General features: G+C 35.6%; 1 protein-coding gene across 1 annotated transcript; it reads left to right on the forward strand.

The window, feature by feature from the left end:
- Positions 1-883: 883 nt before the first annotated feature.
- On the forward strand, positions 884-23,625 carry LOC129281046 (tyrosine-protein kinase SRK2-like). Its single transcript, XM_054917035.2, has 12 exons — positions 884-1,284; positions 7,079-7,382; positions 11,987-12,086; positions 12,709-12,807; positions 14,771-14,874; positions 15,262-15,411; positions 16,554-16,709; positions 17,729-17,874; positions 19,348-19,467; positions 20,333-20,483; positions 20,894-21,025; positions 21,246-23,625. Exons 1-12 carry the CDS (start codon positions 1,267-1,269, stop codon positions 21,437-21,439), a joined length of 1,674 nt encoding a protein of 557 aa, XP_054773010.2. The 5' UTR covers positions 884-1,266; the 3' UTR covers positions 21,440-23,625.

Genomic DNA, 23,625 nt, shown 5'->3' on the forward strand with positions numbered 1-23,625 from the left:
AATGGCGCCGGTGATCTCCAGACCCAAGGCGGTCACATGATCACGGTGTTGTCCAATTATAAAGCACTACGGTATCCTATCAGGCAACTCTTTATTATTTGTTATGCATTCTAAAATTCGATGTAAATGATTTAATGTTAGAAAGAAAATAATCGTAACCTATATATTTTGTTTTGTTTGCTAGGTCATTATTAATAATGAATAGATAGGAGTTGTCGCGACCGAGTGGTCTACGGCGCCTGCTAGATACATGAAAGTCCGGGGATCGATGCATGACACGGCAAGGCGTTTAATCCACCGCTCGTCTATCCTATACCCAAATAAATGTGAATGTTATACGCATTATTACTTTTTGTAACTCTGTATGGACTTGTTTGAAAAAAATATTAAGCAAACAAACTGAAAATTTGGCTTAACAATTTCTTATTTGCTTTGCAAAGTCGTCATTTATGTCCAATATTTCAAATAGGAAAAATCAATCATGATAATTGCAACAGGTATAGCACAGCATCATTTCTATTATTTCACAATACATCTATATCCGAATATGTTATGATTTATTCAACAATTTTTCTTTGGTTAAAAATGGTAATGACGAAAAGCGAAAACAGATATGTTTTACATTTTTAGGAGGAACAGAGTCTGCTAATTTATCATCCTGGTTTTACGTTTGAAGCTATCAGGGCCGATTCCGATGGGGAAAAATATATCAGTTGCTCTACATATTTCTATAATTTCAAATGACTGATTAATCCCCGTAATCTTCTGTCTTTCACCGCTTTTACTAGGCTAGGGATAAAAGAATCTAACTCACTTTACGAATCCCTCTTCATTCCCAGTTTCCTCTCTCTCGTTTATATCGTACCTACCTCAGTCACCCCATGATGCAGTAGTGCTTTAAACTCGGGGCGCGTCTACAGAATATGATGCTGAGCCAATGTAGATTAGTAAGCGCCAGCCAACGAAGGACAACCGGCTTTGCTTTCTCTTGTTAAACATGTTAAAGTTGAGTTAGACCACTTTCCTTTGGCAACAGTGTATCGCAGACTAACTTGGGTCCTCTTCGGAAGAGGGGCATATGACACCTGTTGAAAAGGACAGCCAAGGAATTATATGGTTAAAGAACGGTGGTACACTGATGTCTGTTACACGTTAGTGATAGCAGAGGTGTCTTTGGAATGCTACAGAAGATTCATATTTTAGGAGAGTGAGAAAATTATCTGAACGTTTGGAATATCTTGGATTGATTTTACATCTAAAAACAATATGTTTTCCTTCAGGAAGGTAACTATTTTTCATCGAAAATACCTTTTGAGATATATTTCTTTTATTGAACCTGTACAGTTCAGTTACATTTTTGTTGATTATTCAATAATTGACTTTTTAGATGTAAATTGCACATCCTTTATCTATATCTCTGATGTTTTCGAGCATGACAAAAATTTAGCAAGTACTGTACTGCACTAAGCAAAATAAATGTTTGTGAGTTTTTCCTTAAAACACTGTTTAGGGTATTTATACCTATTTATTGTCACCCTTTCCCCCATCAGGAGTTCTCCTTGTCTTTCTCTCAATACGTAATTAGTTATTTGCTGTGTTTCTTTTTTTCTACTGTCACAATGATTTATGGTTAATTGATTTTCATTTGTAGAATGTGAAATCACACTTGTAAGATAAAATGTATGTGCAGAAAGAAAGACGAATAAATATCTTATCTTATCTTATACTTTAAAAAAAATACTTCACAAAATATTTCTGTTTAATTTTGCAATTTTCACACAATTTCTTAATTTATTTTTCAGTTAACTATCATAATGCATATCGATTTCATTTTCACATATAACGCATATGTTTATTTTCGCACGGGATATGGATTGCATATATTCAGATTGTGGTAGAAACGGTGAATATCTAGAATTTTAATTTATAACAAAAATTAAGTTCTTAAAAATGTAGGTTATATACAAATGCATCACTCTTGACAACTTTATAAGAGTAACATGTACAAATATTTTGCTTTGTATATTCGTTGGATACAGCGGTGTTAACGTGGCCTAATAAAATCAGGTATATCACATCATGTTTTATCATGAATATTCTATCTATTATGATGTTTAAATGAATGAAGATTATTATAACCAATCGCTATATAACATAGTTCGCGAAATTTCCAAGGCCTAACATAACCATCTTATATCACTCATTCACTCGTATTTCATGGTCTTTTTTGGCGCGAAACCAAATTATCCCCAGTGTATCCTTCGCTCGAGTGACGAAAAGCATGCATCCAATTAACACATTATATAATATCAAGTGAACTCAGACCTTTCATCCTTATTTCTGCATTGTCTTCAAGCTTGGTATCATATCACCTTCAGTGGCGTAATAAGCCCCCAAAAATTGGAGGGGCCAGATATAGCGTCCTGGGAAAATGCATAAAAAGCTGGGAGTGATCGTAGCAAGTGAGCAAAACTTTTATACTCTTTAATATAAAATCAAATTTTGTGATACATTCAGAGAATGATATCATAGGTCATCGTGTTTCTTTTCATTTTCGGTCTTTTTCTACCTTTTCTTGGTCATGAGAATTTGGGGTCCATGGTTGCCCCCCCCCCCACCACCCATCTTTACGCCCGTGGTCACCTTCACGTTTTATATGACTCTCACACCCACCTTTTGTCAAAACTCACAAGTTAATCTAAGAATGAAATTAGATTTGTTGCTGATTGTACCTCAAGTAATGTGTGTTTTTTTAGGACAGTCAACATTGATGAGCTACTCATAAATGAAAAAGAGGGCAAAAGTGTTGTTAGGTTCAATACGATACTCTTCTTTTGTAGAGCACCCTAATTACATAGTCTTTCCAGACCCTTTCAATCTCCCTTATTTTTGCTACCCTTAATGGTAATTTTCTTCTTTTTTGCTAAATGTATATCCCTAAATTTTCTGGGATGTTTTTATATAAACCTCGAGGTAATCCACGTATTGCTTAAAAAAACTGTACATTATCCGTTTTCATCCAGGGTCATGCTGGTGATGTACAAATCTCAATTAGACATGTATAATCCAACCTGCCTAATACTCCGTCATAAACCTCCTATTATATCTCGAGTGAAGACATTGTAATTCAAACCTGGGGCCCGTTTCATAAAGAGTTACAATTGTTCTAAATTTACCATTATGGCAACTACCATGGCAACAGGGCTAAGCAGCCAATCAAAATCAAGGTTTCCATGGTAGTTGCCATAATGGCAAACTTACAACAGTTGTAACTCTTTATGAAACGGGCCTCAGGTGACACACTACAAATGATTTTAAAGTGGTTTTCAAATGGCGGGAATAATTTGAGGAAGAACCTTTACAAAAAAATCATGATCATGAACCGATGTGGGTGCGTCGTGGTCTATAGTGGTTCTGACTCTTTCAAACAGAGGGTCTTGGGTTCGAGTCCTAGCCACAGCGTGTTTTCCTTCAGCAAGAAATTTATCCACAATGTGCTGCACTCGACCCAGGTGAGGTAAATGGGTACCGGCAAGAAGTAATTCCTCAAAAAGCTGTGCGCACCAGAATCGGTAGACTAGCTTAGCTTGGGTATAGGAGCGCCTTGAGCACCTAGCAAGGTGGATGCGTGCGCTATACAAATCCTATATTTTTATAAGAAACAACGATTCAACTTCTCTAAGAGCATTTGATTCCCCTTTGTCTATTCAATCATCGAAACCTACACACGGAAGCAGTAGTTTGATTGTTACTCTTGTTTCAATTAATCGTTTAATTTAAAAAGCATAATAATGCATCTCTTTATTTCCGCAAATGTCTGATCATTCCTCCCCCATGCATCACCATAGACAATTGCTTCCCCCTTGTGGCGCTGAGAGGCTCGGCGTCTGTACCCAGTGTGTCTCGCCTTGAGTTGGAATGATGCCGAACCCATCATTAAGGCACCCACTACCACAAATAGAACAATGATATTAATGATTTCCTTGGATAAACTACAATGTACTCTCCAAGGTTGTAGTAATACCTCGGTTAAAGTGATTGGTTAACATTGGTTTGACTTTTAAAAAATCTGAGCTAGAAGGTCACACTTGTCACCTGTGTCTGTGATATGTTACAAAAATGAAGCCCAGAAAAAAATTGCGTTCGAAAATAATTATTTAGTGCTTCAAAAATTGAAATATAAAGTGACCGAAAACACCATCTTAATTTCATCCCATACACTTATGTGTACTATAGGCGTCTATAAGACGCCTATTTACAAAATTGGGGTTTGCCTTGTAGTTTTAGCTTTTCATTCTCAATAATGGTTGTTTTCAGGGTTTATTAGTTCTAATACATGCACTTGTACACATGTTTCATCTTGGTTTGAGAATTTTTTTAAATCGGCTGCTCACAAAGTTAAACAATACCTTTAAGTAAAATCGGTTGTACCTCAGGGTCGTATATAACATGTGTAAATTTGGGCCCCTTCCCCCTAGAAATGCATATTGCCCATCCACAGTGTTCAAAGGTACCCTTTCTCCTCCCCCTTCCCCCTTTTTTCTGCTTGTCAAATTTCCGGGGAGGCAAATGTCATTCTACCTCCATCGTTTACCGATTTTGTCGACGATAACCGCCTTTAAAAAAAGCTTGAACTTACCTCTGCATATCATCGAAACATAGATTAATATTTTCAAAGTACTGAGGATGAAGAAAATTATGTCATCTAAACTGGCAAACAAATGACCATAACCATGATTAACACTCGTAATAGAATATCAAAATCAGATTTTTTTTATTGTCAGCTTTTTGCCGAATTAGACACCCTTCGGTCGTTTACCCAATAATTCACGCAATTTTTTTTTGAGCACCAGGCCTAAAATGCAATGGTCTTTCAATATCACTATATCTCTTTCTTTGTTCTATAAGTTAGCACCATAAATCATGTAGCTTTAAAACAAGTATTCCTTATCTTTCCATAATATATTGTGTTCCTTGAAATCTTGTGTAAGTAAATTATGATCTAGTCTCAATGAACAAAATGATGGAGCTCTGCTTTTAAAGTCACAGCTCAACCCTTACACAATTTATAGAGAGGCTAAACTACGTTACAGTCATGCACTGTTAATTTGTACACCATTATAATGTCAAAAGAAAATTCCAATATCAGCAATATTTTTAATTTATAGTATTCCTTTTTCATGCATAGATACTACTAACAAATTGTCTTTGTTACTAGTCATTTTGGTCATTTCCATTTTTGTAAAGATCCGTCGAATCATCCCAAACTCCGAGCACCCCCCCCCCCCCCCAGCTTCCCCCATCAAGTGGGAACATGGACATCTATGTCAGAGACTTGCTAGTTTCGTTGCCCTGACAACCTACATTTAATATTCAAACACCTCGTGTCTCATCAATACCAAACAAATGCACATGAAAAAAAAACCCAGAAAATCAGTGACCTGATAGTGTTCTGACTTTACTTATTTCCAAAACGTCAGATGTGGAGGTCCGAATGAATTCTGTACCTCTTATTTGCTTTTCTATTTGTTTTATCTGTTTTCATATTACAAATATTCCAGATGCATATGATTTATGATCCCTAGTCTTTCATATATTATTGTGAATCTTATGCGGACTTGAATCACTTGACCCCACACTTAATTGATATAAACAGTCTTACAGCGGTTACTGGCGGATTCCTATATATAAACGTTAAATCTGAGCGTTCATATACCTTAACCCTACTAGGATTTATGAATACATATTCTTCGTGGAAATTACTTGCATTATAGATATGATCCTGACACTGAATTTTTGTGGTAGATCTGTGGAGGACTTCGTAGAGGCTATGTCAGCATTTTAAGGGGATTAAAATCGAGTTGCTACCCAAAAGTACAGGATGCCGGGACTTAACGATAAGAGACCACGTGATCAAAGGGGTTAGGAGAAAGTTCTTAACCGCACACTGATAGACGAAGAGTTCTGAAGCATTTGGGATAAGGGTTATTCTAATATTTAAAGAACTATTGGAAAACTGTTTTGGCTCGAAAATTGTTTGGGCGAAAAAAAACCCATCTTTCTGATGGAATCATTTCAGCTTAAAAATAATAACAACTGTATACTTATTGGCGACGAAAGGAAAAAAAAGTGGTATAATGAATAAGAGAGCAGATTTTGGTATCCCCTGTAACCATGGCGACCATTTAGTGCTGAAAGTGATCAGATGAATAATAGCAGTAGAAGTGGATCATGATTTCGATCTGTATATTTGATATGAACAATACTTCAAAATAGTTTCCCCGATACCCAAATGACATAACTTCCATTGAAATGGCTCGAGCAAAAATAACTTGATAGAAGTGTTCAGATTACACTAATTAGTTTATTACTTACTTAAATTATTACTTGAGTTATGCGATTAAGTGCACTCTAAATTCTAAGGATTTAAAATAAATCCAGATCGGCTGTACATAGTGACCAGCAGAATATTAGATTTAGATTTAAACCTTGTTGATTTAAATATAGATCTAAAAAAATAAGTTGAATCTTTTGAGATTTTAAACTTAATCCTTAAGATTTAAAATGAATTCAAAATTCGGCTGGTCACTATTCACAGCCAATCTGGATTTATTTTAAATCCTTGGAATTTAGAGTGTGCGTCTATCCGGCTCCACATATATAAGCATACAGTTGAAAAACTTAACTACCACAAAAACCATGCTAAAATTCAATATGGGTAAAGTAAAAATACACAAATGTAGTGGCTGGTACAAGAACCATACAAAATAGCAAAAATAATATCTCTTTTCATTATCTATACAAAACGTGTAGATTATATGTGAATATATACAAATGAAGGTGTGGATACAATGTTGCAACACATGAGAGTAATTTAAAAGGACAAAACATTTAAATGAAACAACAAACACCTTACATGTTGGACTGTTAAAACATATTGCTCGAATTTATTAATGTTTTTATCTATTACACCCCTCTTGCTTCAATTTAATTCCATTTATATTTCACGATGTCCCTTCCCGTGCTCCGTACATAGTAGTTTGAAACATGGTATTCCTTTCTTTATCATCCTCTTCAGGTCAGTTCTCATTTCTCTAAGATCGTCCACAAGCACAACCACCAGCACAGCAGCATGGGCAACCGGGAGTCCGGTGAGATGGGCGACGGCATTGACCACGCCGGAGCCTCGACGATCACCGTCAATTCGTCATCGTCTAAGGTCATGAAGGATAAGATGAGAAAGAACAAGAAGGCGACACCAAAGAAGAAGGACCATGTCCAGGATGACCACGGGTTCCATGACAACGGCATGGGAGGCGGGGCGATGGGATCGGGGATCGATACGGGAGGGGGGATATCGCCTTCGATATCGTTTAAACATGGTAAGTTATAATGTGTTTGGTTACTGTCGTCATTAGACATATACACATCAGTATTCTTCTCATCATCACCATCATCACAATCATCATCTTTATCATTTTCCTCATCTTCATTATCATCATCTTCCACATCATCATCATTATCATCATCGTCATCATCACCATCGTCATTATCTTTACCATCCCCATAGTCGTCGTCATCATCACCGTCGTCATCATCATCACCACCACCACCACCACCACCTCCAATGCTATCATTAAAATCATATACATAATCATACCATTGCAATTAACGCAACTCCATGAATGATAATAACAAATATGGCAGCATGATTCCATTGGCCTATATGCCTAATGCGTTATTATCATTGGTTTGGTAACTGGGGGCCCCATCCTGAAACTCAAATTTGGAATATGTCCTTTTGGAGTGTAAGGTGATAACCAGTTGTTTTACATAATATTATTTGACAGTGAAATCTTAAACAAACTTGTCAATAAATAGATCGATTTTATGAACCTTGGCCCACAATTTTGAAATCCTGAATCACTCTCGGTCAAAGTTTAGCCTATTTTAGCAGTCATCTGCATATAACTTGTTTAAAAATAATCAAAATATTAACTAATGGTGTTATGTATCTAGTATCATATATTTCTGCAAATATTTTTGACAAAGCACAACAATCACACCCACATAAGCCTACACACACCTCTGTCAGATCACGCAGATCCACTCAGATTTAGGAACGACACTGGTTTTAATCTGGACAACGGAAACTTACGATTTGCCATGCCTCTAAACCCATGAGAGAAATTATTATTGATAACAAAAATAGGAAATCGGTTAATGTAGAGAGAGAAATCCCAGCGATTAATGGGCTGAATCTCAGTGGCTTGTTTGTAACCATTTCGGGGTCAACAAGCATATAATTTGAGGTGTAGTTCTTCATGAAGAACTACACCGCAAATCATATGCACTGCAGAGACATTTATCATGCTTTTAATGTTCCATTCTTATCAATACCATCGTTATTATCACCTTAATTCGGGGCTCCGTTTGACGAAACTATCAACTTAAATATATGTATTAAAAAAATTTCCAGTTCTTTTGACAAATTCGTTAAAGGGATGCTCCGGGCTGAGAATAATATAACCAGATAAAGAAAAATCATTAAACAGATAAAGAAAAATCAGACTATCAAAACACTGAAAATTTCATCAAAATCGGACAAAGAATAACAAAGTTATGGCATTTTAGAGATTTGCATTATCCCGGTGAAACAGTTCTAGTCATGTCTTAATGAATATTCAATGAGCAAATTGATGATGTCATATCCCCACTTGTTCTTTTGTATTTTATTATATGACATGAGGTTTATTCAATTTTTTTCTACCAAGAACTGAAAAACTTGGATTGACAAGTGATTTAATACATTATATATTAATTTCTGCAACTTATTTCATTATAAAGGAGACACATTGTTCACACATGTATAGAAAAAGTGAAACAATTATGATTTCATGTAATAACAAAAGGGAAAAGGGAAAGTGGGGATGTGACATCATCTGCCCACCTAATGAATATTCATGATGACGTGCATATGCCTATTTGGAAGCGCCGTAGTGTAGCGGTTCTGACTCTCGCCTTGTAATCAGAGGGTCGTGTGTTCGAATCCCACCATGGCCTAGCGTCCTTTGGCTAGGCGTCAATCCACAATTTGCCACTCTCCACCCATGTGTTAAATGGATACCCGGTAGGATGCGAAAGCCTATGTAGTATGCCTAGCAATTGAGTCTTGAAACTCTTGTTGGAATGCTCCCCAGGGAGTGGAGAAGGTGCATACATTGTTTGCGGGCATGAAAGGATCCGATGACCGGGGTAATAATATACCTGTAAAGCGCTTAGAGACGTCGTTCCGATGTGCTAAGCGCTATATAAATGCAGAATATTACTATTATTATTATTTTTACAAAATATTGCTTAACTTTAAAAGTCAATAACTTATGCTCAGTGAATTTTACTCTATCTATTTAGATATAAATATTTTCAGCCCTGAGCATCCATTTAACAGTTATATAGGGCAGATAAAATTAACATTCATATAAAATAATAATTTTGATAAATTTCGTGAATGAATTTGGTCTTAAAGATATAAATAATTGCTTGTTTTCTTTGAAGCAATGGTCCAGGGTTGAAAGGTTTTTTTAAGGGGGATGTTTGCTGTAGAGAAAAAGTACGCACTCACCTGTACACAGCAGTCTTGTTAAAATGATGAGTTCATACTTTTATGTTGCAACAGACAGACCAAAAACAATTGCCCTAGGTCGTCAAAATGAATGCCTTCCTCTTATAAACTTAATTTGACACGGTTGGTCTACACCAGGTGCAACAAAAACATTGCACCAAATTCAGTTGGATAATGAGTCAAAAGATTTGAGAGCGCGAAGTGGAATCTTTCTTAACAGTTGCAAGGGAGCGAAGCGAGTGGTCACAAAGTTTGACCTGTTATATATAGGAAAATAGAGTGTTGGGTTCGTTTTCTAAAGCAATATCATATAAACTCACCTTTTACCCTATTACCATTGGTGTGAACTTAGGCAGCAAATCTAATGTTCAGGGGAGGGGGTGAACTATGGTGCCCCCCCCCCCTTCTGAATAGTATGACGTCATTAATTTACACCCAAGCCTAATGCTTTCATTTTCTCATTGTTTCTTGTTTTCTCTTTTCTTTCTTCTCGGCCGTGAAACGTTTTGGGAGTGGGGAAATGGCCCAAGCTATTATCTTTACATTTATATTACTCCTGAAACCAACCGCGTAGCCAGGATTTCATTTTGGAGGGGGCGGTAAGTGCACGCACTTACAGAGCGCGCGAAGCGCGCTCCCTAGGGGGTGGGTGCAGGGAGGGGGAGTTTCCCCCTCCCGCGCAAGCGCGAAGCTTTCGGTGTTTCATAAATTAAAATGAAAAGGAGCCGTCTATCTTGTCTCTAGTACCTGTTTCCAACCCTGCCTGTATCAGCTCCAATTCAGTTCACTCTATTGTGATTTTGAATCTTGTTTTCAAAAGTGATTGTGAACGCACAAAAAGGGATAAAATAAAGGAAATTATAATAATAATTACCCCGCTCGAAGCGCGGAAGCTCATGCATTTTATATTTTTTTGGCAAAGAAAAGGGTCCCGAAATAATGGTATTCTCTAAGTCATATTGAATGCTTCCCTCGGAAAGATCAGATTTGATTACAATTTAGCCACAGTGCATATCTTTAACTCGCAAAACAGAGGAGAAGATATGCCGGGAGGAAGATATTCTTCCCCGCGCAGAGCAATGAAACTCTGAAATCTTAAAGGTCGGACGTTTCCTTACATGCATATATCTCTATACCCAGCGGTTCTAATTCAATTGATTTTCTAAGATTATTTAACTTCATTACAAGGAAAATACCGCTCAAAAAGTTGAAACTTCTGTGATTTATTAAAATTATATAAAAAGGATGATGTATAATGTCTTTGACTAATCTTGAAGCGCTTCATTTTTAACGATAAAGAAACTTAAGTGTCATTCAAAATTTCAAACTGAGGGCGCAAAATAGGACAGGGCAGGGAAATGACATGAAATTTACTAGAATTTGATTTAAAAAATATTGTACTTTTTTATTTGATACGACACGAATTTTATACCTTCTTTTTTTTAATTAGAAACCCGTTTGCCCCAAAATTATGGTTGTTAAATAATGAGTTGAAAAGCGGGAGAAGTTGCCCTAGTGGAGGTGACGGCAGAAATTGATATAAAGATTAGACCCGCCTTGAGTCAACCCGACCAGAAGTTTCGCGATCAATTTGAAAAAAAAAGACTTCATACACTTCGGCCTAACCTTACTCTAATTCCATGCCTTCATGTATACATTTGAACTTGAACTGGCAAGAAACACGTATAGCTGAGGTGGAAAAACAGGGTTAGAGAAAGGGTGGGGGAAACAGAGGAGAACTGCAATATTGTCATTTATCCGCGCGCAGCGCGGAAGCAAAATTCATATATATAAATTTAGAGCAAGAGTGAAGGAGTTTCTCTTTTTGAAAAAAAAAAAAAAAGAATGAAAGGAAAAACCCACAAAGCTACCTTTCTTCCCTTTCTTCCCTTCGCTTTTCCTTTTCTCCTCTCTTTTTTTCCCTTCTTTTTTTTCTTTTTGGGGACGTTTTGGGGGGGCGACCGCCCCCACCGCCCCCCCCCCCTGGCTACGCGCCTGCCTGAAACAAAACAAAACAAACAAAAAATCGACACAATTTAAATCTAAAGTCCCAGTGATACCCACGATTGTATGAGACAAAATTTATATAACCAATTAAATTGAATTCAATTCGTAATTTTGTTCATGTAATTTCAGTAGCGTCCATATCATTTTTCTTTGTATTCATGGTTGATAGAAAAATATCTTTCTGATAGTTGATGATGATGAAGATGATGATGATGATGATGGTGGTGATGATGATGATAATGGTGATGATGATGATGATGGTGATACGATTTCGGGTTCAGGTTGAAGTGTGACCTCTTTCAAACCCAGGAAATTAACTTTAATAATTCTGTATTTATTTTTCTATAAACACTTTAGCTGCAGGGGAACGATATAAAGCATTGTACGACTATGAGGCAAGAACAGCTGACGATCTTACTTTTAGAAAGGGAGAAATACTTATCATCACAAATAAAAGGTATGAAGATTAATCCTTCAATGGTTATTAAAAATATAAATAAATGTGTTCTGAAACCGTTGCTCAATGCCTTAATATGTAAAGTACGACAACTGCAGATCGAAATTGTATTTTGTAGTCATTATTTGCTTTTAATATTATGATTATACGATGTGAAAACTGTGAATGTTCAGACAGCCCTGTGATCGAATTTAAGAAATTATTTATATCAACTTGTTTATTGTTAAAGCGGTAATTTATGTTATAATTACCCCAAAGATCATTGTTCTGCTTGTTGGCTTTAGTGTTGTTCCTATCATAGGAGGCATATATTTTTTTCTTTAATCATCATCACCAATAATGCTCTAAGAGAAGGTTGATTATTAGGACAGAGATGTCACCAGCTCCATGATTGGTGTCAGCAAAGATATTATACAAGTATTGATTGAGACCAATTATAAATTACGCCATTTTTCTATTTTTATTCTTAATCTGAATATGTGGCATTTGTCATCTTGTATTTTTCCAATATCTCCGCGTTCGTTAAATTTCACAAGAACATTAAAACGTACTTTCCTCCTCGTTTTCATTATAGTTTTACATCTTTATAATGGCTTTTTATTGTTTTTGTTCGATCATACAGCGATCCAAATTGGTGGTTAGCTTCTTCAGTTGTATCTAAACGAGAGGGTTACGTGCCAAGAAATTATATCGAACCAGCAGACTTATTACAATCAGAAGAGTAAGTGATTGATTCTATTTTGGTATTTCATTGCAGTTCCTTATATTACGTGATTAAAGAATAATGAATTGATTCAGGCAGATTGTCATATAATCTCTAAATAATTCACCTTCTCCATCCGTATCATTTAGTGGCAGAAATACACCTCAACGCTATTATTATAAATATTTTCATCTGTTTTACGAGTCTTTAGCTTGGGGCGTCGATCCATATTGAGGATTGGGACTAAAGTGAAAAAGTGCAAAAATTTTTGCGCGTTTTGCGCTTTTAGTTATAATACAGGATTTTGCGAATAAAGCGCACCGAACGTTTTCAAATTTATAGGGGAGGGCAAATGGACATTTTTGTACTCCCAATATTTTAATGGGGCGACCCCCCCCCCTCTGTTTTTTTAGCAACAGAGAAGGCTTTCGTTTCTATATTTTGTAATAACCGTTTTCACAGTACAACAAAGTCAACCAGCAGCAACCAACAATAATATATTTTTAATGGCGATGCTCGCTTGTCCCACTCTCTCTCTAAAAAAAAAACGTAAGAGATTAATTTTGTCGACATCCAAAGATATACGAACGTTCTGAAAATCTGAAAATCAACCCTGATTTTGAAGGTTTGCAAGAAAGCTCTTCTTCGTGTTGGACAAATCGTGGATGGATTAATAAAACAGATCAATGATTAATCCCTTGCGATCATTGCTTGATTTATATTAGTATGCTGTTCATTGGAATTCGAGATAAATGCTCCACATTTCGTGTACGCAAAATCCTTCGTAGAGTATGGCTTAAATATGTTAAAACGTGCCTGTATTTACGGTAGCAAAATATAAGGTAGGGATTGGGTTATAGAAAAGGTTAAGTTTCAAGTAAGGTTGCGGGAAACAGATAAGGAACACGACTCAAAACGGTAATCTGCTCCCATCCCTCTCCTGTTTAAAGAAAGTTTGGTATGTAAATATCAGGATTGCTTTCGTTAAAAGCCTTATCTTCCTGTAATTATACTCTTACCACTACACTACTACTACTTACTACTACTACTACTACTACTACTACTACTACTACTACTACTACTACTACTACTACTACTACTACTACTACTACTACTACTACTACTACTACTACTACTACTACTATTACTACTACTACCTTTGCTGCTGCTGCTGCTACTACTACTACTACTACTACTAATTAATAATAATAATGATGATGATGATGATGATGATGATGATGATGATGATGATGATGATGATGATGATGATGATAATGATAATGATGATGATGATAATAACAAAAATGATATAATAATAATAATAATAATAATAATAATGATAATAATGATAATAATGATAATAATAATAATAATAATAATGATAAAAAAAAAATAATAATAATAATAAGTATATAACAACAGAAGTAGTTTTAGCAGCAGTAGTAGTACTAGAAGTAGCTCTGGCTGTTCTTATATTCACCCAAAAGCTATTATACAGATAGTGCTTCACTTTGGTTGATAACGCTTCTCCAAGGTATATAGCTCTTTTGGTTCGAAGCATTGCCAAGTGCATCCATCGAACAGAACTCCTGATTTCCTGAGATCATTAAAATTGAAGATACCATAGACGCACCGTGTCAAGGATACGATGTTTGACATAACTGGGGCGCTGGCATAGATAGAGGAAGGGGGTATATATCCTGGGGGAGAGAAGGATTGTGACACCTGTTAATAACGAATCAAGTTGATGTGACATGGTTGCCATGGTAATTTTAATTGGTGATTATTGTCACAAACCAAATCCAAATTCATTATATTCATGTAATACAATTTGTCAATAGGGCCCGTGTCTCTGTGAGTCAGTATTTCAATTTCCTAGTTAAATAACAGAGGAAGGCAAATTTGCTAAAATTGAAAGATATTTCCATCATTTCAAGCGTCTACTTTTTAGTAATTAAAAAAAAATCCTTTACTTTTACAGTTGGTTCTTTGAGAAGATGACAAGAAAAGATGCAGAAAAACAACTTCAACTCACCAGCAACTCTAGAGGAACGTTTCTTGTTCGTGGTAGCGAAACAAGTCCAGGTATAATGATGACATAGGTGACTCCGTGATGGTGCAATGGATGATGATGATGATGATGATGAGGATGATGATGATGATGTTGATGATGATGATGATGATGTTGATGATGACGATGATGTTGATGATGATGATGATGATGATGATGATGATGATGATGATGATGATGATGATGATGATGATGATGATGAGATGATGACGATGATCATGATGGTGGTGTGGTAGTGGTGATGATGATAGTGGAGGAAGAAATGGTGATGATGACGAGGATGATGTTGAGTGTGACGATTATGATAATGATCACGAGGAAAACATATTAAATTGCAACCTCTCAAAGACTCAGATTACATTAATCAAACGATTTAATTGTCTCCCCCCCCCCCCCCCCAGGCGCTTATTCACTCTCTGTGCTCGACCATGACGACACACGAGGCTACAACGTAAAGCATTATCGAATAAGAACCCTGGACAATGGAGGCTACTACATCAGCACACGAATAACATTCAAGACACTCAGGGATCTAGTTGAACATTATCAATGTAAGTATATGCTCAATCCCAAATTCGATTGAAAATCAATCTCCAAATTTGGTTTTACGTTCAGTAGATTTAGATTTCAAATTAGATTTGGGACTGATCCCAAATCATATGCAAATGAAATGATCGGACGAGCAATTTTAATTTTCGATCAAAATTCTGATGAAAAATTTGAAAGAAATCAGAAGCGATATTTCTATGAATTACAAAATGATAAATTCCGTTTTATCAGTGTCTTTATACTATTTTCTTGAATTTAGTTCCTGTAGGGTATTTGATGTCAACATGATTAACCGAGTAATTCCTTCTGTCACATGATTTTGTGTTTATTGTCCTTAAACACCACATCGAAAGGGCACGTCCCCTAAATTTGGAGCACACCCGGAAGTCTGATAGGTGAAGTACTTCCGGGACAGCTATGAGCCATCACAAGGTCCCGGTTCTGCGGGTTTTGCACATAGCGTGACGTAACTGCGGGGAAAATCCATACAAAAGTGGTCTTTTAAATTTTTTTTTTTTTGATATTCGAAGTAGCAAGGAAATTTAAAATTGCTGGATAGCTTAATCTTACACGATTCCACATCATTGACTTGATGAAAAAACTGGCAGGCCTATCTAGTTTGCAAATAACTTTTCAACATAAACCCTGATACGAATCAGCTTTGTATTTTGTTGCTGTCATTAGTGAAATGGATTAAAGTTCTGTTGAGAATTTGTTCATGAGATATTGAAATAAATCTGCCAAACGCTAGACACTAATGAATAGAACTAAGAGAATTTCAAAATAGATATGAATGTTATTGATTAATTATTCGCGCCTCTTTTACATAAACAAACTTAAATCAAGTTTTTCACATAATGTGCCGATACATTCTTGAAGTTACTTTGATATCCCAACTATATAAATACCAGTAATTATGTTCTATGATTTTATGCTGATGATGAGGAGTGAACCGCGAATCATGTTCCGTTTGATAAAATGTTATGCTCTTTTTCTTATTATCTCTTATTTTCCTTATAAATTGTGACATTGGTTTATTTTGAAACTTTTTTTTAAATTTCACTCTTTGCTTTCCACAATATTGATAAACAATCTCTTGCCTCTCTCTGTCCTATCATCTGCTCATATTTCATTATTTCTCTAGCACAAGCCGATGGTTTAGTATGCAGACTAATGACGGCCTGCCCAAGACAGAAGCCCGATATGTTTGAGATTAGTAAAGATGTTTGGGAGATACCTAGAAGATCAATTAAACTGGTTAGGAGATTAGGAAATGGCCAGTTTGGTGAAGTATGGGAAGGTGAGTCCGTCTTATTTCAAAATTCAAATTCAAATTTAATTTATTTCAACCATAAAATGCAATAAAATATAACGTAATGTAATAGATCAAGCATCAAACAAAATGGTTTTACTTCCTTTATTGTGTTTGGGGCCAATTAGCGTTAATATATTTGTCTTCCCGATGATTTTATTTTACCATTTCAAGATAGTTACGATGCACAGTACTAACAGAGGGGCAATTTAATACCCTTTGACGACAGTTTCTTTGGGGTGTAACCTTACACCTCTGGCTTTTTGTTAAACCTTTGATAATGCAGTTATTTTACTGCAATCTGCACTCTAAAGGTTGCAGAATTATTGTGCCTTTTCGGAAAAAAAATGCAAAAATTTTACCTTCTTCAATGCAAAAGTCGGCACTGCTTTTGAGGTGTATTTTTACAACCTTGGATTTTCTCACCCTTTAAGGGTGCAGTTGACTACATTTTGGTGCAGATTATTTTGTGTCCTTTTAGGTAAAATGCAAATTCATACCTTCTTATTGAATGCAAGAACGTAAAAGGCACAAGTCGCACCGATTGGGGTGCTAAAGAATATTTCCGGGAGTGTAAAAGAAAAAAAAGTGCATTTTTGTGACTTTTTAGGCTGAAGCGGGGGTTGACGCCAAAATGTGTTGTCTGTATTTGCACATGTAGGGTGCAAACTTTAATATTTAGTTCACAAAATGTAATTTATTTATTTCATCCCTACGTTTTTCACCATCACAATTTACACCCTTGTTTTCATCGTCCTCCTCCCCATTATCTTCATCATCATCATAGATCACATTCACTACATCAGCAACACCATGAACATTGTCACCACAAACGTTTAATTAACAAATACAAGCAATATTTCGAAATTATGTGACTATTTCCTTAAAAAATTTCGCTGGTGATTTATTTTTATTTATTATTTTTGTTTTATTTCTGTAAATGTTCCAGATCTTCTATCAAATTCATGCGTTTTTTTTTTTTTTTTTTTTTGCTTAAAATCATTCAGGTGTGTGGAACGATACAGTGAATGTTGCCGTCAAAACGCTGAAAGAGGGCGCTATGGACCCTACCGCTTTCCTGCAAGAGGCCAATATCATGAAGAAACTCAGACATCCAAAGCTTGTTGCTTTACTAGCCATCTGCTCTGAAGGGGTAGGTATCGGAGAACATTAGAGTAGGCAATAACAACAAAAATGAAAGAAACAAGTGAAAATTACGAGCAAGCCAAGCGAACAAGAAATTTCGATTTTTGTTTCTGTTTTGTTTTTTGGCTTCTGTATTTTGTTTTAAAAAATATTTAGGATGTTAGTGAGTGAAATCGACTAGTTACTGAAATAGGCATACTAATGGGGATTCATTGACTATACTGAAAAATGAAATGCGGTGATTATATGTTGTTAATTTGTGTTATCGGGAGCTGTCAAGCACCCCCCCCCCCCCCCCGAAAAGACCAAAACATCCACCATTAAAATGTATTTGAAGAGAATTTATTTTCGAAGTCAGAGCAACGATTAACCTACTCTTCCTTGCTATACATGTATAATTGATTTCCTTTCTGTCGTCAGTCTTTGGAGCTCCCGAAACAGTTAAAAACAAACATTATCAATCCCCCCCCCCCCCCCTCAACGTCGCAATCGCAATTCGAAAAAATTCCGTACATATGATTGTATTTGTAAATCTGCTTGATGTTCAGCTGTGCAATATTTTGAATATGTGTGGTCATGTGACAGCGTTTCTAGATCCTTTCGGAGACTATATTCGCGCAATTTCCTTCGAACTTCACTTAATCGTGGAGAACAAGTTCGACCTCATGTCTGATGCTTTTTAGAGCGTTGGCACTAACCCAACTACCGGCATCTAATAATAAATACAGTTGGGACGGGATGCGACCAGAAATAGCGTTGCCCTCAAACTCAATTCTTGTGTGAAACCAGGACCATGGGAAAACATGACGAGTCACATCGGAAATTGAGGGGACGTGTTCACAGCATGAAGGATAAAGCTTGTTGGCATGCATGGTTAATCACAATTTATCAGCGGGTGGTCTGGAAATTCATTATATTATTATCATAATTATGATGATAAGTAGAATCTTCTAAAGTAATTTTTGTGTTCATGGTATGTTATATTTAGACGGGATAACAAGACCAGAACACTGTTTTAAATCTTGGTCTTGTATAACAAATGATATGTACACATAACATTTTCTTGTAAAAAAAAACAATTACATGGTAGCATAATTTTACATCATGACTGTATCTGAAAATATTTTATAACAAAATATAGCTTTTATTCTATTATTTCTTTTTTCTCATTTTGTGCATACCCACCTTACTCACCTTATACATATACTTTTTTTCATTTTTTATTTTCATTCACATTAGCGAACTTTACTATCATTATTTAATATCATAAATGATATCATTGTCATCATCATTATCATCGTAATCCTTTTTTTAATAATTATTATTATCTTTGTTGCCATGACCATCATCTTCTTCATCATCAATATTACTACTGCTATTATAGCATCATCGCCCCCGTCACCATTAAAATTATTGTTGTCATCGTTTTAATGACATATTTCTTAAACTGGAACACAAATCTTATATTGTTCATCCTTAGGTCCAAGAACCGATTTATATCGTGACTGAACTAATGACACATGGATGTTTGCTTCAATACCTTCATGACGGCGAGGGTAGACACCTGAAAGAACCCGAACTCATCGATATCACTGCTCAGGTAAAACATCCACTTAGATTTTTTTTTCCATTTTTTATTCTTTGCTCTCAATGGCATTTAGAATTCTTCTTTAACATATTATCCACTGTTTCTCTCAATTTTTTTTCATTGCTGTCAGTGACACCTACAATCCTGCTTCTAACACAATGGTAATTGCAAAGAAAAATTGTCTTCCATTCAAAAGTAATTAAAATAATCGTGTAACGCATTTTGTTTCAAACTAATCGTACCAGATTATTTCATTGTAACCCTGACGTAGCATGAACATAAATTGTTATAGTCGCATTTGACGAGAACATAATGTATATTTTTCACTTGATGATGGTAAGATACTATGTTTATCATTTTAAATAAATGTTATGTGTTTAGAGTGTAACATAAACAGGACCATAAGCTGATGAGAAAAAGCGGAAGAAAACGAAGCAAATGTTTGAAGAGGAAACAATTGATAGTGAAAAAATATATATATCTGAATTCACATGACAGAATGTGTGGAATGTCGACATGCGGAGAATGGCATGTATCATGTAGGCCAATATTTTCAATTGTAATACATATATATATTTATCGGAAGAGCACCTAATAGACTTAATGTAAAAAGTGAAGTTTCCTGAAAATGAATCTTGATCTTAGAAGAAGGATATATCTATTTTGAAAAGAATCGAGTCATTTTCTCTCTGACACTCTGACAATATATACATGTATCTTCAAATAAAATGGAGATCATTTAGAGTGTAGATATACATTTCTTACAACGCATAAAGTGCGCCATGCTCATGCATTGTCGTGACACAGACGGAATTCTTCAGAAACGAGATAGCAATAAACAATCATTAAATCATTAATGCTTTCATTTGCATTCCAGGTATCGGATGGTATGGCATACCTAGAATCACAACGATTCGTTCATAGAGATCTAGCTGCTAGGAACATCCTTGTTGGTGAACATAGGAACTGCAAGGTAGCAGACTTTGGTCTGTCTAGGATCATTGAAGATGAATACATCGCAAGAGAAGGTACGGTACCGTATAGGTTCTTATTCGTCAACATCTACCTTAGATAATATGCCCCACTTTTCACTTTTGATTACCATTATAAAAAGCGTAATGTCAAGGGCGGTGTCAGGGTGTTTTGATAAGAGATGCAAGATAGCCAAAAACGTAACACATATTGAGTAATATCTATTTTGTTAGTTAAAGCAACTGTACTTTGTCTTTCATCAATTTATACCATTTTGGGACAGTAAATCAGTTATTTTACTTTATTTGTTTACTTTAAGAGGGTTTCAATGTGAAGTTTGCCATAAACGTGGTTCTTTTTTAAAGTTAATTAGTGTCTATTTTAATGCCCCACTAAGCAAGAAACATATAATATAACTGAGAATAAAATCTTAAAATTTCGATGATACTATTTGTTATTATAACAGGTGCTAAGATGCCAATCAAATGGACTGCCCCGGAAGCAATTAACTTTGGAAAGTTCACCATCAAATCTGACGTCTGGTCATTTGGTATCCTCATCTACGAGGTTATTACAAAAGGCCGAGTTCCTTATCCAGGTAAATTGAATTGAATTATGATATAAAATTATTACTATCAAATAGTACTTTGTCGTTTTATTGGGGGATATGGGTCGGAATGGAACTAACTGTTATTTTGAGTTATGTTTAAAATCAATCCTTTCTGACACGGGATCCTGTTCATTCTAAAAAGTTTAATATACGATGTATGATACCGCACCCTGTTCATGATCTTACACTGAATTCTCGTCTCTTTCAGGCATGGTCAATCGTGAGGTATTGGACCAGGTTTCACGAGGCTATCGCATGCCCAAACCGGTGGAATGCCCGGACCAACTCTACGACATCATGCGGCAATGCTGGGACGCTCAACCAGAGAAACGACCCACCTTTGATTTCCTCCATTCGTTCCTAGATGACTTCTATCATGCTTCAGAAATTCAATATCAGTGATCGAAAGAGCTGTGAATTCATCGATTTTATTTGATGAAATTGATATGGATTAGAAAAATAGGGCCTATTGGACATTTAATATGTCACTACCATTCATCCCCAATCGCAACAGGTCCTTAATTAAACACATCCGAATAGGCCTTGGTGTCTCATTTTGCTAGCACGGCCGTTCGCATAGGAATTTGTTGTGAAATGTCCATGAATACACACAAGCGAGCGAGTAAAGCGAACGAGGTGATTTTGAGTCGTTTTTCTGTTGTATTTTTGTTTATTTAAATGGTAGGATAATTTTGTATGTTATGAAAATGGTTTTGAAAATGTATCGCTTGAGAGGCAACATTTATGTGAAAAAACGGTAATATCGTTGTGAAATAAATCAGATAACATGGATAACATATTATAAAAAGTGATTATTATGATAAATACAACAAATTATATAATATTAAAAACCTGGAAAGCGCAAATCACAAGGCCATTTTATACAATGCATGACTTTCACAGGTCAAAGAAGGGAAACGTATATAGGTATGAACTATAAAATTTTCATGTAATCACAGTGGAATTTATTATTTTCCTTTTATTTTATCACGATTTCGAAGATCTGGGAATGATTTATGTAACGTCAACAGTGTGAGATCAACATTTGGTTAATCTAGTTTGTTTCTTGATATTTCATATTCAATAGGAAGTTTCACTGTGGTAATATCACCGATGGTTAAACAAGTAAAGTGGGAGTTCACTTCCCTGGTAACTACATTGGACTATTCTTAAAAATATTGCAAACTTGATGTGCCTTTGTAAGGTAAATTATTATTTTTGTAATTTGTTGTTTCAAATCAAATAAAATCACAAAATGTAGATTACCATTGACAGTCATTCGATAAAAATAATTAAAAAAAAGAGACAATAACCAATTCAAGTACCAATACACAGCATACAAATTCAATCAATTGTTGTTAACTGATGAACTAGTTATAATTATTTCTGTGAATGCAATTCAAAATGCATATCATGGTCGTTGGTCGTACAGTGCATAAATACATCAATGGCGTATGTAAACTTGCTCCCCTCCCCATGCACTTCTATTCATGGGTGGCATATTTGAATGTTCCTCATTGACCATAGAGATATATTATATGTATTCAGACCCCCCCCTCTAATTTGTGGGGGTGGGCACGAAGTTCAGGCGCACAGGGTAAATGCCCCCTCCCCCTTCCCCCTAGATACATCACGTTGTCACATCTACATTCAAATTGATGATTTAAATGTAAACGGCTATTGTAGATTTCATATGATGCTTTTTTTTTAATGCAATATGTTCGATCATGATAGCTCTCGTGTTCCTTCTCCGTGCGCCATGTCGGATACTGAAGGGTATAAAGAAATGACAGGGAGTGACAACATCAGTAGCGTACGCAGGATTTTTGAAGGGGGTGGGGTTCAGGCTGAATGAAATGTTCACAACTAACCCCCCCCCCCCCAAAAAAAAAAAAAAAAAAAAAAGGGGGGGGGTCTTCACCACAAATTTCAGGTCGATTTATACCCCAAACAAATTTGACAAGCATTAAAAAAAGGTCTTCCACCTTTTCCGCTTTTTTTTAGAGATATACGTTGGACATCTGATTTGTTTGGCCTACATTTTAAGAGAATCGATCATTCGAGAGCATCAATGCAGAATAAACGTTGTTCATGGATTTATTAAAATAGTGTTCATATAGTCACTTCCGAACCTGTATGATATTATTCTAGATTGTCCGGTGCAAAATAATCATGATAATAATGAGGAGATCACTCAAATTGATTGTTGTTATGTTGACTATCTAGATTTTTTCCGAAGTGTTTTGTAACATAATACTACCAGATATAAAGGAACAACTGAACTGGCAATTGTGTATAAAGTGTAAAAAAGATATATGTAAAAAGAAATGAGTATCATATAATAGTGCAATCTTTATTCAGTATCGCTGCAAGGAAGCAGGCGTTTATGAAAAACATGATGAAGGCTACGCGTATTTTTGTAGAACAGAAAAGGATTTATGAAGAATGAATGTTTTAGTGTGTTTATATGCAATTATTATCTTAGAAAACGATTTATACGTATGTAAATAGAATGAGAGATGTTTTAATATCACTATGCAATATTATGCTAGAAATATAAACTATTAAACTGCACGCCAAACCAAATA

This window comes from Lytechinus pictus, chromosome 17 (genome assembly GCF_037042905.1).
Source record: "Lytechinus pictus isolate F3 Inbred chromosome 17, Lp3.0, whole genome shotgun sequence".
NCBI lineage: Eukaryota > Metazoa > Echinodermata > Echinoidea > Temnopleuroida > Toxopneustidae > Lytechinus > Lytechinus pictus.

Coding starts and splice junctions, on each gene's coding strand:
- LOC129281046 (XM_054917035.2), top strand. Junction 12,087..12,708: donor CTTATCATCACAAATAAAAG/GTATGAAGATTA, acceptor TCGATCATACAG/CGATCCAAATTGGTGGTTAG. Junction 21,026..21,245: donor AGGCCGAGTTCCTTATCCAG/GTAAATTGAATT, acceptor CGTCTCTTTCAG/GCATGGTCAATCGTGAGGTA.